Source organism: Carettochelys insculpta, chromosome 1 (genome assembly GCF_033958435.1).
Source record: "Carettochelys insculpta isolate YL-2023 chromosome 1, ASM3395843v1, whole genome shotgun sequence".
Lineage (NCBI taxonomy): Eukaryota > Metazoa > Chordata > Testudines > Carettochelyidae > Carettochelys > Carettochelys insculpta.
Genome location: NC_134137.1, coordinates 162,813,724 through 162,825,877, shown reverse-complemented (window position 1 = coordinate 162,825,877; position 12,154 = coordinate 162,813,724). Strand labels below are relative to the sequence as shown.

Sequence of the window (12,154 nt, the reverse complement as noted above, 5' to 3'; positions counted from 1 at the left end):
CTCGACCAGCAGTCTGCAACCTGTGGCTCTGGAGCTGCATGTGGATCTCTAAGGACTTCTTTGTGGCTCCCGATGCTATAATTGCAAACAATTTGTGACCTCAAAAATTGGATAACTCCCCCTGGTGTCCTCCAGAGAGTGAGGTGGTTTGGGAGTGAAAGTCGGGAAGACAGTGGTACAAACACACACGTAAACTGTGAGGAAATATAATATGTAAAAAGGTTGTGAACGTCTTGCAGTACATGTATCACATTATAAATCATTTTGTGTGTGTTGTTCTTAGAATAAGGGTTAGAAAAACTATGGTTTAATATTATATATTAAGGACTGTCTCATAGTCATATGCCTTGCAGCTCTTGAATTATTGATTTTTTCTTTACGGATTTTGAAAAAAATAGCTCTTCTTGCTATTTTGGTTGCCAACCCCTGCCCTAGATGAAAGACAAAGCAGACAACTACAAGGCCTGTCAGGAGCATTAGAGGAGGTCCTTCTATGCCACCTGAAGCCACAAGGGAGTGCGTGAGCCAATGAGTCAAAGTGGGTCTGTCCCACAAAAGCTCATCACCTAATAAATTATTTTGTTAGTCTTTAAAGTGCTACATGACTGCTTTTTTGTTTTGATAGAATACAGACTAACATGGCTATCTCTCTGTCATTATTCAGCATATATAAACAGGGAATATACCTTAACTCAAGCTTCCAAATTGGGACATTTTGGCTTGAGCCTCTTATCAAGTGAAAAGCGTATTATTTTAGTTTGCTGGAAACTTGACCTAACTTTATAAATTATGCAGCTCAAAATGCTCAGCCTTGGGAGCCCAAGGTCACGCACATAAGTTATTATTTAGATGCAGAAATAAGTTGTCTAATTTTTCAGAAGCTCTGAGTGTAAAGCTCTTTCTAGGATCAGTGAGAGCTGTCAGTGCTCAATACCTCTGAAAACCAGGCCACTTATTTAAAAGTTCATATATGCACTGGAATGTCTTACCTTAGGCTAACAATCATTACTATTTCAATCACATTCCCCTTATTATTTTTAATATGCATACTTTACAGCTAGAAGGAGATAAGGTCAGGATGCTGTTACTTTAGTATTCAAGATATGTGGTAATATTTAAAAGTGTCAGAGAAGATGGTCACCCACCTGCCTCTTGATATCTCCCAATGCCAGTATTCATAACAGTTAATTTTTTTTCCCAAGGCTTTAACAGACAAGTTCTGGGTTTAAAAAGACCTCCCTGAACTGGAATAGAATTCCAGCCAAGGGCTGCATCTACACTAGCCCAAAACTTCGAAATGGCCATACAAATGGCCATTTCAACGTTTACTAATGAAGCGCTGAAATACATATTCAGCTCCTCAGTAGCGTGCGGGCGGCCGCGGCACTTCGAAATTGATGCGGCTCGCCGCCGCGTGGCTCGTCCAGACGGGGCTCCTTTTTGAAATGACCCCAGCTACTTCAAAGTCCCCTTATTCCTATCTGCTCATAGGAATAAGGGGACTTCGAAGTAGCCGGGGTCCTTTTGAAAAGGAGCCCCGTCTGGACGAGCCGCGCGGCGGCGAGCCGCATCAATTTCGAAGTGCCGCGGCCGCCCACACGCTAATGAGGTGCTGAATATGTATTTCAGCGCTTCATTAGTAAACTGGCCATTTTGAAGTTTTGGGCTAGTGTAGACACAGCCAAGATGTTAAAGAGCAAATTCCCCATGTCGTATGTGGCATTGAGACAGTGCAGCTTCATTATCTGGAGAGAGGAACATATTCTCCATCCTTTTAATCATTACAAAATAGTGACTTTTTATGCTATTTTGTAATTTCTATTTTCCATCTTTGTTAAATATAATTCATTGTAGTCAGGCTTAGAGGAGTCAAACTACCATTCATGGTGGATGCTTTCAGCAGCCTTCTCCTCACCTTTATTCTCCCAATAAAATCCCTCCTTTTCCCAGACTGTAAAAAATTATTCCCTGCTGGTTCTTGTTGGTGTGGGCAAAGTCGTGGGCCAAGGCCACACTGACCCCACACCAGTATACCGCTCAGATCCTCAAGAGGCCTGGGACGAGGATATGGAGGGGACGGCGGAGACCCAGCGACAAGTAGAGGTCGCCCCGCCCCTCTGCAGGCCGCCCCCACCCACCTCCGGCAGGAGGCCCCGGGGGTTGTGCACTGGCCCTGTACCGCCGTTAGAGAGGCTGGTAGAATTTTCCCTGGCAGGCAGGAGGCTGGCTTTAAGGGAGAGGGGTGAGACGGGAAGAGGAAGGCTTGTGAAGGTGCAAACAGTTACAAACTTTATTAACAGAACAAACAACAGGGAAAGGAGTAATGACACTTGTAACAGTAGACAATTTTTTATAAAGTAACCATATATATTAGCGATTACTGATAATGCATTGAATTGCAACAATAGTATTTCTTTAGACACTTACAATGCTATACACTAAAGAGTCCATGAAGCGACCTGTATGATGGTTTTTTATTAGGTTGGAGGCAAAAAGGAAGATTAAAGGGAAATTCAAGGAGAGAGGTATAGGTAGTTTTATATTAATATAGCTCCGGGCAGGGGAAGGTCAATTTGCTTTCCCCCTTAATGCCCTGGCTGGTTCGCTACGCCAGCCTATTGGAGGCCTTGGGGCTTTGCCTGCCAAGTTCCTCCCCCCAGCCGAGTGAGGGGGAAGTGTAACCTCCCCAGCTGGGGCTCGGAGAATAGGGACAGGTAAAGGGGGGTTAAGGTAGGATGCAGGGTTTATAGGGTAACTGGGAGGTCAAGCCTCTACCAAGATGACCCGCCTGCTCCTTAAGTATATAAACACGTCAGTTAAATAAATGCTATTGTTACCAGTCTATGACTAATCACTTAGACAATCAATTATTTCTACTAGTACCATTTACTATAACTAAATGACTAACTAATTAACTATAACTGTGAAACTATTAACACAAGTGTGCAGTTTCTAAGATGGTAGAAGAAACCTGGGCTGTTAGGCCCGGCCTTAGGGTCGAGCCCCTGGGTGTGGCCACTCTTGGCCAGGAGGGGCGCGGTTCGATTCGCGACTTCGAACCCCCTGTTGCGGGGACCCAATGCCCAAAGTATTATGATAATATAATTTGTATAGCCCAGGCTGGGCCTCGGGCCTGTGAAAGTCTATGTGGCCTGGGCTGGGCCTCAGGCCTATGGTAGTTCTTATCACCTGGGCTGGGCCTCAGGCCTGTCCTTATAGCCTGGGCTGGGCCTCAGGCCTGTGAAAGTCTGTGTAGCCTGGGCTGGGCCTCAGGCTTGTGGTGGATTTATGTGTCCAGGTGATTGCAGTCTTGTCAGGCAGGTGGGTCATGTCCGGTAGGTAGTGTCGTCACCGCAGGATGGCAGGCGGCGGGAGCGAGGGTGCCACTTTGATGGCAGGCTCTGGGCTTCAACAGCTGGGCACGCAGTACCTCACCCTAATGGTGAGTCCAGTTCGCTGCCCAGCTGATTCACCTTGGAGCCTGCTTGCTGTTTAGATGGCAGACCCTGGGTTTCAACAGGCGAGCACGCAGTACTTCACCCTAGTGATGAGGCCAGTTCGCTGCTCGCCTGATTCACCTCAGGACTGCTTGTTGCTCTTTTAGTGCTGAGGTAAAACTGCCAGCTGTCACCGTAGCAGGCGGGCCCTGCTGGGCGATGCTGGTGTTGACTCAGGAGCCCTTCACAAAGTCTTCTCAAGCTGGAGCTCTTCGCAAAGTCTTCGCTGCTTGTGAGGCAGCTAGCCTAGGGGCTGGTGGACGCCTCAAGGGCCAGCACCTCCCCGTACAGGTAGCGGAGTCGTATCTGCGCCAAGGGCCAGCGAGCGCTGTGCTGCGCCGCCTTATATCCTATGATCTCATGCATGATTCATGAGGCTATTTACATGCGAGCATTCTGAGGGCCTGCTTTCAAACAGGTCCTCTGGGCTGTGGAAACTTCTAGAAGCTTTCCACCTGCACCCAATCAGGTGCCTGGATTTTAAACCCCAGGTCACGAGTTGTTTATGAGTTCAGGGTTACCGGGGAAACCAACTGACTCAGAATGACCATTACAGGGGGCTGCTAAATGGCAGTCTATGTGATTTTAGATTCTACCTGTACCTGTAATGATGTTTAATGGCCAAAGGCTTGTTTCCCCTGACCCACAGGGACGATAATGCCCGAGGGATGAAAAATCCCTGACAGTTCTATTGGGAACATAATCCATCCCCACTTCCCCAAAATGTAGAGAAAATAGACATCAATGAGTACAAAACATTTGATTATATTAATAGCTAACATTGAGATCCTTTCTCCTTAAGGAGCCACAGGTAACACAGGTCATTTCATGGAAGCCATAAAAAAAAAAGCTTGCTTATGCTAGTGTATGTAGGGATTGTACTAACACCTTGCATAAATGGCACGTCACAGCGTGACTGGCCTTCTGAGGACTAATGGGTCTACCTTCATTTGTGACTCATTCAGGCCTTCCCCCTAGCTGAACAACAGCAGTGCAGTCATAAAAGGATTAACTCATGTGGTTAAATCAGTCCAGTATGGGATATAAAAGAGAAGCCTTCAGAGAGACAAAGCAGGAAAGTGAAGGCCTTCTTGCTCACCTCTCCCAGTCCACGCAGAAAGGGACCATTCAAAAAAGCAAAGTGAGTGCAGCATCTTAATTACCAGCCCAGATCCCAGGAGGCTATAAGACTTTTTTCCCTCCTTAAAGGGTCAGCTCTCTTGTCTTCACAATGTCTACAGTAATGAGCCATACAGGGCTGCTGTAGCATTTTACATGTGGATATAATCAACTGTGTCGCTCTAGTGAAGGTCATGACATTGTTCAGTGAGGGCAGAATTAGCAGTTTGGTGGTGATGGTGTATGGGGCCAGTTAAAAACCCATGTTCAATTTCAATTCCATCGATAAGCTTGCAGGGTTTATAACTGCTGGGGAGAGAGGAGAGAAACCATGCATTTGTCATTACATTCTGAGGACAATTGATATAGATATTGATAGCAAAATCAGCCTGCTTTTTAATTAATTTAAAAATACATTGATGTAAGAATAATTGTCTGACACTTAGTTCTTTTTTCACCTAAAGGGACATGCAGACTTTATTTTGCTTGTTAAATTGGACTTTTTTCTCTCTCTCCATCTAAATACACATAGGGATGTGTGTGTGTGTGTGTGTGAAAGTTTAATAGTGGGTTGACTCAAAAATCTGTTCAAAGACAAATAGTGTGTCTTGTTTTAAATATCTGGAAAAGATGGTAAGCAGTGAAATAAAAATTTGTAGATGACATCTGTTTCAGTCAAGACCAGGGAAAACATGGAGGAACTTAAGATGTACGTGATAAGGGTTACTGGGCAATGTGATGATAGGAGAAAGTAACTGTAGGTAAGTGCACGTTTATGCACTATAAAGGGGTAATGGCCCTTTCAGACCAGAAAAGGGTAACAGGAGAGATCGGTTGATCCATTCCAAGTATCCAGAAAACCAAACTGGATCTTGGCAAGAGGCAGACAGATGGTCTCGAAGTATGGCTTTTGCCTGGGAAGGTGAAAGTACAGGAAGAAAACAGGCTATTTTTCATTTACAGACTGAGGATCAGTAGCCTTGTCCTGCTGGGTGAGCAAGGTTTCCCTCTCTCCTTGCTGGTCCAGAAAATTGCTTGAGGAGGATTAAGGGAGTGGTTGGGTGACTGGATGGGAGACTCTCCAAAGGAAACTCAGAGCCTGGAAAGAGGAAGGACTCAGGCAGCAGAAAAGGGGCCATGAAACCCAGAACTATATAGAGAATTTGTGGGATGGAGGGTAGGCTCTAGGACTTGAACCACACAGCCCAAAAGGAGGGACATGGAAACCCTGAAGCTAGGTATAGGTGAAAAGAGGCTTTCTTTGGGAAGATGAACAATGTTGAATAAATTGTAACCCAAGAAAGGGGAACTTTTGATTTAACCATCTTTGGGGCTGTGAGTAATATTCTCATAATTCAGAGGGAAACTGAGGAGGATCTACAAAGGATCATTCCAGGCCACAAAGAGGCTTTCTGTCATAACTGGCCTACACACAACAGAAGTAATATCACAAACTGAACATAACATTCATGGGTTCCTGTCATCATCATAGCCTGTTCAATAACAAACATCTGTTCCAGGTGAAGCTGTAGTCCAAGACCCAAACACAGGTTGAACCTTTCTGCTCAGAGACTTCCTGGTCCAGCAGTAGCCATGACTGGGAAACTGGCAGCATCTGCACCAGTGGCTGGAGGAGTTGAGAGAGGAGTCAGGCTGGCAGCAGGAGGTCCAGCATCTGGGAGAGGAACCAGGTCCACAGCACAGCAGCTGGCAGCTTGGACAGGCCAGGAGCAGGGGGAGAGCAGGCTGGGAGCACAGCCAGCCCAGGGATCAGCAGCCCCATGGATTCAGTGGTCAGGAGAGGCACCTGGGGCCAACAGCCAGGAGGGGAGCCTGACCAAGAGGCTGGTGGCTGGGAGAGCCCAGAGGCCAGTAGTAGAGAGAGTCAGCATTGACATCCCATGCTCCAGCAAACTCCTTTGTTCAGGACCAGTTAGGTTACGAGGGTGCTGGTCCAGGGAGGTTCAACCTGAAACATTGTTCTGTAGAGTTAGAGAATAATACTGAAAATTTACCACCAGTATCTAAGTTAATGGTGCATTCTCATTTTAACGCTGTAATTTTATTCAGATGTAGAAGAAATATAAAAAGTTCAAGAATAAATATAGAAATGGTAAATGCCTTAAATTCTTAAAATGAGAATTTTTTGTTGACTTTAGCAGGGATAGCAGTGTAAACAGGGATTAGTCAAATGGGCAGGGGTTTGCAGCATCAGGTCCTAACTTGGCCTATTACTTTATTATGTCTCCTTATGGTGCAGTGTATCCATTGACTACACAGTGCAATATCTAAATAATTATACATGCATATTCCTTATCTCTGCATTAAATCTCAGTGTGCAGTTTTCAAAGGATTCTGTAACAACAAAGTAGTCCTTCAAAAGGTGAAAATGTCCAGTCACTCTTAGATGGATACATGGGAAGACACTAACAGAACCACTACAAAACGGTCCATTCATATTAATCATCTCTTCTACTTCTGGTGCCTGAGAGGCCTCCAAATCCCTGTTAGGGCCAATTCATCCTCTCTGGGACTAAGGAGAAGGTGAACTCCGATTTTTTTTCACATAGTGAAACAGAGCCACTAAGGTCTAGTCAGAAGGCTGAGAAGATTTATATAGTACTGCAGGGAAACAGTAATTTTCTTTCTGTTTCTCTAAGATCACTTGACCTTCTCCACTCTACTCCTTTTCAACCTTCTCTGCTCCAATTCTGCAAACTACCAGTTTGTGCCTCTTTTTCAGTCAGTCCACTCGGCAGCATAGATCACAATGTCCAAAATACCGCTTTGGAGTCAGGCACCAGCTGGCGAAGGACTCTTCTGTTCATCAGAATTAGGAAACATCACTACGTGGAGCCTTTACAAGCCTGAGACGAGACACTAGTGTACTCCAGTTAAACCTTTCCAAGTATAACTACAACCGAGGGTGCGGGGGGAAGCAACGCACAAAACAACATATGTGTTTGTGTCACGGAGCTTTGGAGATGTCCTCCACCAGACACAGGAACATGAGAGCAGCCCACAGACTCTGGCTAAGAAAATGTTCACTGCATTCTGTTTGTGAGGCAGGACGAAGAATTCAAGTTAGATGCCTATTGTGCACAGGCTTGTCTTATTAATTGTTTGCAGAAAATCAATATTTGAAGCCTTCCACCTGATGTCAAGACAAAGGAACAGAAGTGAAGTGTAAATGATGGTTGTTTAGTAGACTGACCAATATGCCGGAGGAGGTCAGCTGCTTGAGAAAATAGTTTTCTCTCATACTCGGATTCATTTCATGTTACTCCACAAAGGGACAGTTACATTTTTTTTTCAGATTTTTTTTTCCCTTGAGTGTTTAGCACACCTATTTTGCATTGTCGAGCTGAAAGGGAGGAAAGTGTGGTAGATTGCACCCTGTCCATTGTATAGTATAATGCCTTCATAATTATTTTGCTCCTTTCAGAAGCAAGACAGGAGAACAGGGAGCTGTTAAAAAAATCACCCATTCTTCTCTTAAATATGAATTTTGTCCTTCCCTGTCAAGAGAGGACAGAAGTTTCATAATCCCCAAACTGTAAACAAGTTCCCGACATAGTGAAATAGTTTTCCCAAATGAGCATTCTGAAGGGCCTCTGAAGGCCATAATCAATTTAGGATATTTGGGGCAACCCTGAACTATATCATCTTCATCTCACCTTTGTCATTGCAGATCCTGATTGGGTTGTGGTAGCTTGTCCTTGGATGTTCTTAGGTTTTAGGAATCAAGGTGTGGAGGTTTAAGTTTTACTTCCTATATTCTTTTTGGGTTTATCCTATTGTAATATTCTGTGTCTCCTTCTGCTTCTGGGAGGAGAGTTTGGGCATACTGAGGAAGTATATTCAAAGGTCTCAGTAGAGAAACTGAAGAGTACATCCCAGAGTTTATACTGAACCCACAGTGAAGCAGAATTATTGGGATTTTGGCAATATTCTATGGATATTCACACATGCTCAGTAGACAAATTTTGAGCTAAGGTGATAAATGGAAGATAAATTACTCATGGTACTCATCCCAAACACCTAGAGATCCTCAAAGGCTGGATCTGCTTGAAAATTTTTGTTTTATTTTTGCCTGTGTGTGTGCTGCATGGGCTGAAATTGACAATACTAATATGACCACAAGTTTCCTCTTGGCTAAGGTCACCAGAGGAGTAACACAAAAGGCAATGTCACCTATAGAAATAGGGAGAGTTACAATCAACTTCACTAGGCACAGCATTGTATCCAAACCAAATGTGGAACAACTTGTGGAAGGACAGAAAAAAAGGAAGAATGTGATTGAGAAGCAGCACCAGAGGAAGACCTGAATGAGGGAAAGGAAGAGAATGGCTCACAGAAAGGAAGAAAGGTTATAAGCTGTGAATCTACATTCACTGCCATTTCTAGTGTGTTTGGGATACTTGGATGGAAGGAGGAATAGAAATAAAAATACTACTTATATATTAGTTTACATGGTATACAGTCAATCTGCATAATTTCCTGACACAGGATTTAATGGAACAACTCGGTGGATAATTTCAGAACCACTCACGTTTGGTGTTTTAAAGGCTTAAGATAATAAGGCAATCTTAAATGTGCTTCAAGAGTCAGGAAACAATTCTTTCTTCTTTCCTTTTGGTCCCTCAGTTCACACCACAACATATAGTCCACTATGGAGGGTTTTGCTTTCCTCTGAAACATTAACTTCTGGGGACAGAGAGATCATTTGGCTAAAAGTTCTGATCTAGAAGGGTCTTCCCTGTGCTGTGAACACACATCGCATATTCAGCAAAATTCAATGTCAGTGGCACTCAATGTACTAATTATTTCAGGCTATTTTGTTAATACCATCTCACACCAACACACCATCTGATGTATCAGAGACATGCAGCAGCAATTAAACCCTTAAAGGTCCTAGAAAATGAACATGGCTAACTTTCAGAATAATTTCTAAGCAAATGTGATTAAGTAAGTGGTGTTCTTGAAAGGACATGCAATTTAAGTTAAAAGGGGGGGTGGGTTGTTTTATTTCTTCATAAAGAAACTGGGTTAAAGTAATAGTAACCTTAACTCATGTTATTTCCTGTGGAATTAATGACTAGCTGAGGTTAATGGCCTTCTGCTTCACTTCAAGTGATCAGTTCTCCTTGCAAGTTATTAATTCCCAGGAAATGACTTGGGCCTCAATCATTATTCCTGAATTATTGTAGCTCTTTTACTGTAAAGGCTACTGTGGTGTTTTTGTTTTATTTATTTGCATTTTAACAGCAGCTGGGTCATTTTTTTCTTCTAAAATTTGCAGAAAGTGAAAGACAGTCTGGGGAAATTCTCAGGTCAGGTTGAGGTTATTCGCAGTAAAAAGACATCAGCCTTGCAAAGTGCCACACCTGGGGAAGCTGCAAAGATACAGGAAAACTTGACTCAACTTAATTTCCAATGGGAGAAAGTTAACAAGATGTACCGGGACCGACAGGCGTAAGTAACTTCTTTATGTTGTTATTTATGATGACGTTCATTACTGGTTGGCTTACTGGTGTGAATAGCTTCAGCTATTTAAACACTGGAACATGTGTGTAATTTTTACATTTAAATGCAAAGTAATTTTATAAAATCTTAAAAGTATGTTGTCTAATTGCCACTTGTGTTTCACTTTATATATACAGTGCCAGGCCTGTGCATGACCATCTGCAGGCAGCTAAATATCCTATACCCTCCTGTGAAGATTTTACTTTCTTAAGCACTGATCCATGCAGGAGCAACCCTTATGTTTAATGAAGAGACTATAGATTTCCTTATTTGACCTGATGTGGGGGTACAATTTTGAAAAAGCTGATTTATTTCCATTTAAGTAAATTTGTTTTATGTCCAGAATACCCTCAAGAACATGCACTTCTGTATATGAAATATTACACAGGGAAGGCTGTAAACGAAGATATGAGAAAAGGTAGTGAAGCAATATTCAGTGGTGGTCAACCATGAGATCTATTTATTTGTTAAGTTCATATTTATTTTGTTTGGAATGTGAGGTGGAGTGGAAATCAGATAATCCTTGGGAAAGTAGTCAAACCTACATTACTTGATTAAAGTCAGGTTTGTCCTAGTAATATAGCATATGTCTAGCAAGCCAATATTTCATTTTATGCCCACATACAAACATATGTTCAAAGACTTTGGCATCCTTTATGAAAATGTCTAAGTTCCTGTAAGTCTTTCTTAAAATGTACAATTAGATGAGCTAACAGATGTCATTGAAGATGTATCAAATTACGCATAAATGTCCCTGCCACTTGGGATACATCAAAGTATTGAGTAACAGGTGTATTTTAAAGCTAGCAATTAAGCTTACCTTAATTAAAAGCTTGTAGCTTCCGAGTTCAAAACTTTTTTGCATTACCACGTAATAGGACTTAGTGATTCTTTTCAGACTGTTTGATTTGGAGACTGTGATGGTAGTTTTGAAAGTATTTACATGTGTGACTGATCCCACTGATGCTGCTGGAGCTCTTCATGTGTTCCCTTTGCAAGTTTGGATTGTGTCATGGATTTATCTCCAGATAATACTGTCAAAATATGGTTTAGCTCTGATCTTTATACATTCTTCTTGATAAGTTACTGCACCTGTTCTCAGCTGTACCACAACAAGGAATTTGCTGTAATGTCATTTTCCTTCTATTTTCACTGTTACATGTGCCAATGAAGTGTCCCATCAGTAATCATCAGTATAGTATAATATAGTATCTAAAGAAGGGGTGAAAGTGTTCTCAAAACACTCATTGGAGTGTGGAGGACAATGAATATACCACAAATCTTACTTATAATTCAGAACCATTACTATCATATAAATGGCTTCAGGAGGTGAACACATGGTCACAGTGAGAAGGAGAAAAAAGTGCTTTGCTGTACTGCAGATTAAGTCTTTAAGTAATGTGTCCTACCAGCCAAACTTAGTAAGTAAGCTAACTGTGTTTAAAAAGAATGAATTGACAGTAGCAGGTACAGTGTAGATTGTGTAAAAGTATACATCTAGCTAGCCATACAGTAAGCAACTTTTGTTTAGGTTTATGCTTTGTTCTGAAGGATAAGCCAAGGGAAAATTGTATTGGAAGGAACAATTCACTAATCCTTCTTATGTCATTGCTGTTTGGTTTCATCCTCTTAAGACAGACAGATGTATAATCTGGGAAGATGTCCAAGGTATGTGTTTTGTTTGTTTGTAGTGGGGGATTTTTTAAATAAGATACTCAGGACTGGCTGCACTAACTAGGATTCCTCTGTTTGTCACAATGCCCTTTGCTGCAGTGAAGATGAGGTGTAAGTCTGGACTAGATGGTGAAAGCAACTCAGATAGAGAGTAACTCTTTTTTTCCAAAGCTCAGCTTCAGATAAATTCTTATAGTCCACACTAGTAAAATGATTTTCACTATCTTTTGGAGAGTCCCTCCCCACCTTGTATGCAGTGGCAGATTAGCAACTGGGCCAAGAATACTTATACAAGCAGAAGTGGATTATAGTTTTATGGGGCTCTGGAGCGGTACAAG

At 42.5% G+C, this 12,154-nt stretch overlaps 1 protein-coding gene across 11 annotated transcripts in view; it reads left to right on the top strand.

The window, feature by feature from the left end:
* The window catches only part of DMD (dystrophin), a 2,199,436-nt gene that overhangs the window by 1,094,270 nt on the left and 1,093,012 nt on the right, over positions 1–12,154 (top strand). For all 11 annotated transcript variants that reach the window (XM_074994601.1, XM_074994607.1, XM_074994584.1 and 8 more), the window contains one exon: positions 9,919–10,091. In XM_074994601.1, the coding sequence (XP_074850702.1) occupies positions 9,919–10,091 (173 nt within the window). The remainder of the gene's footprint in view (positions 1–9,918; positions 10,092–12,154) is intronic.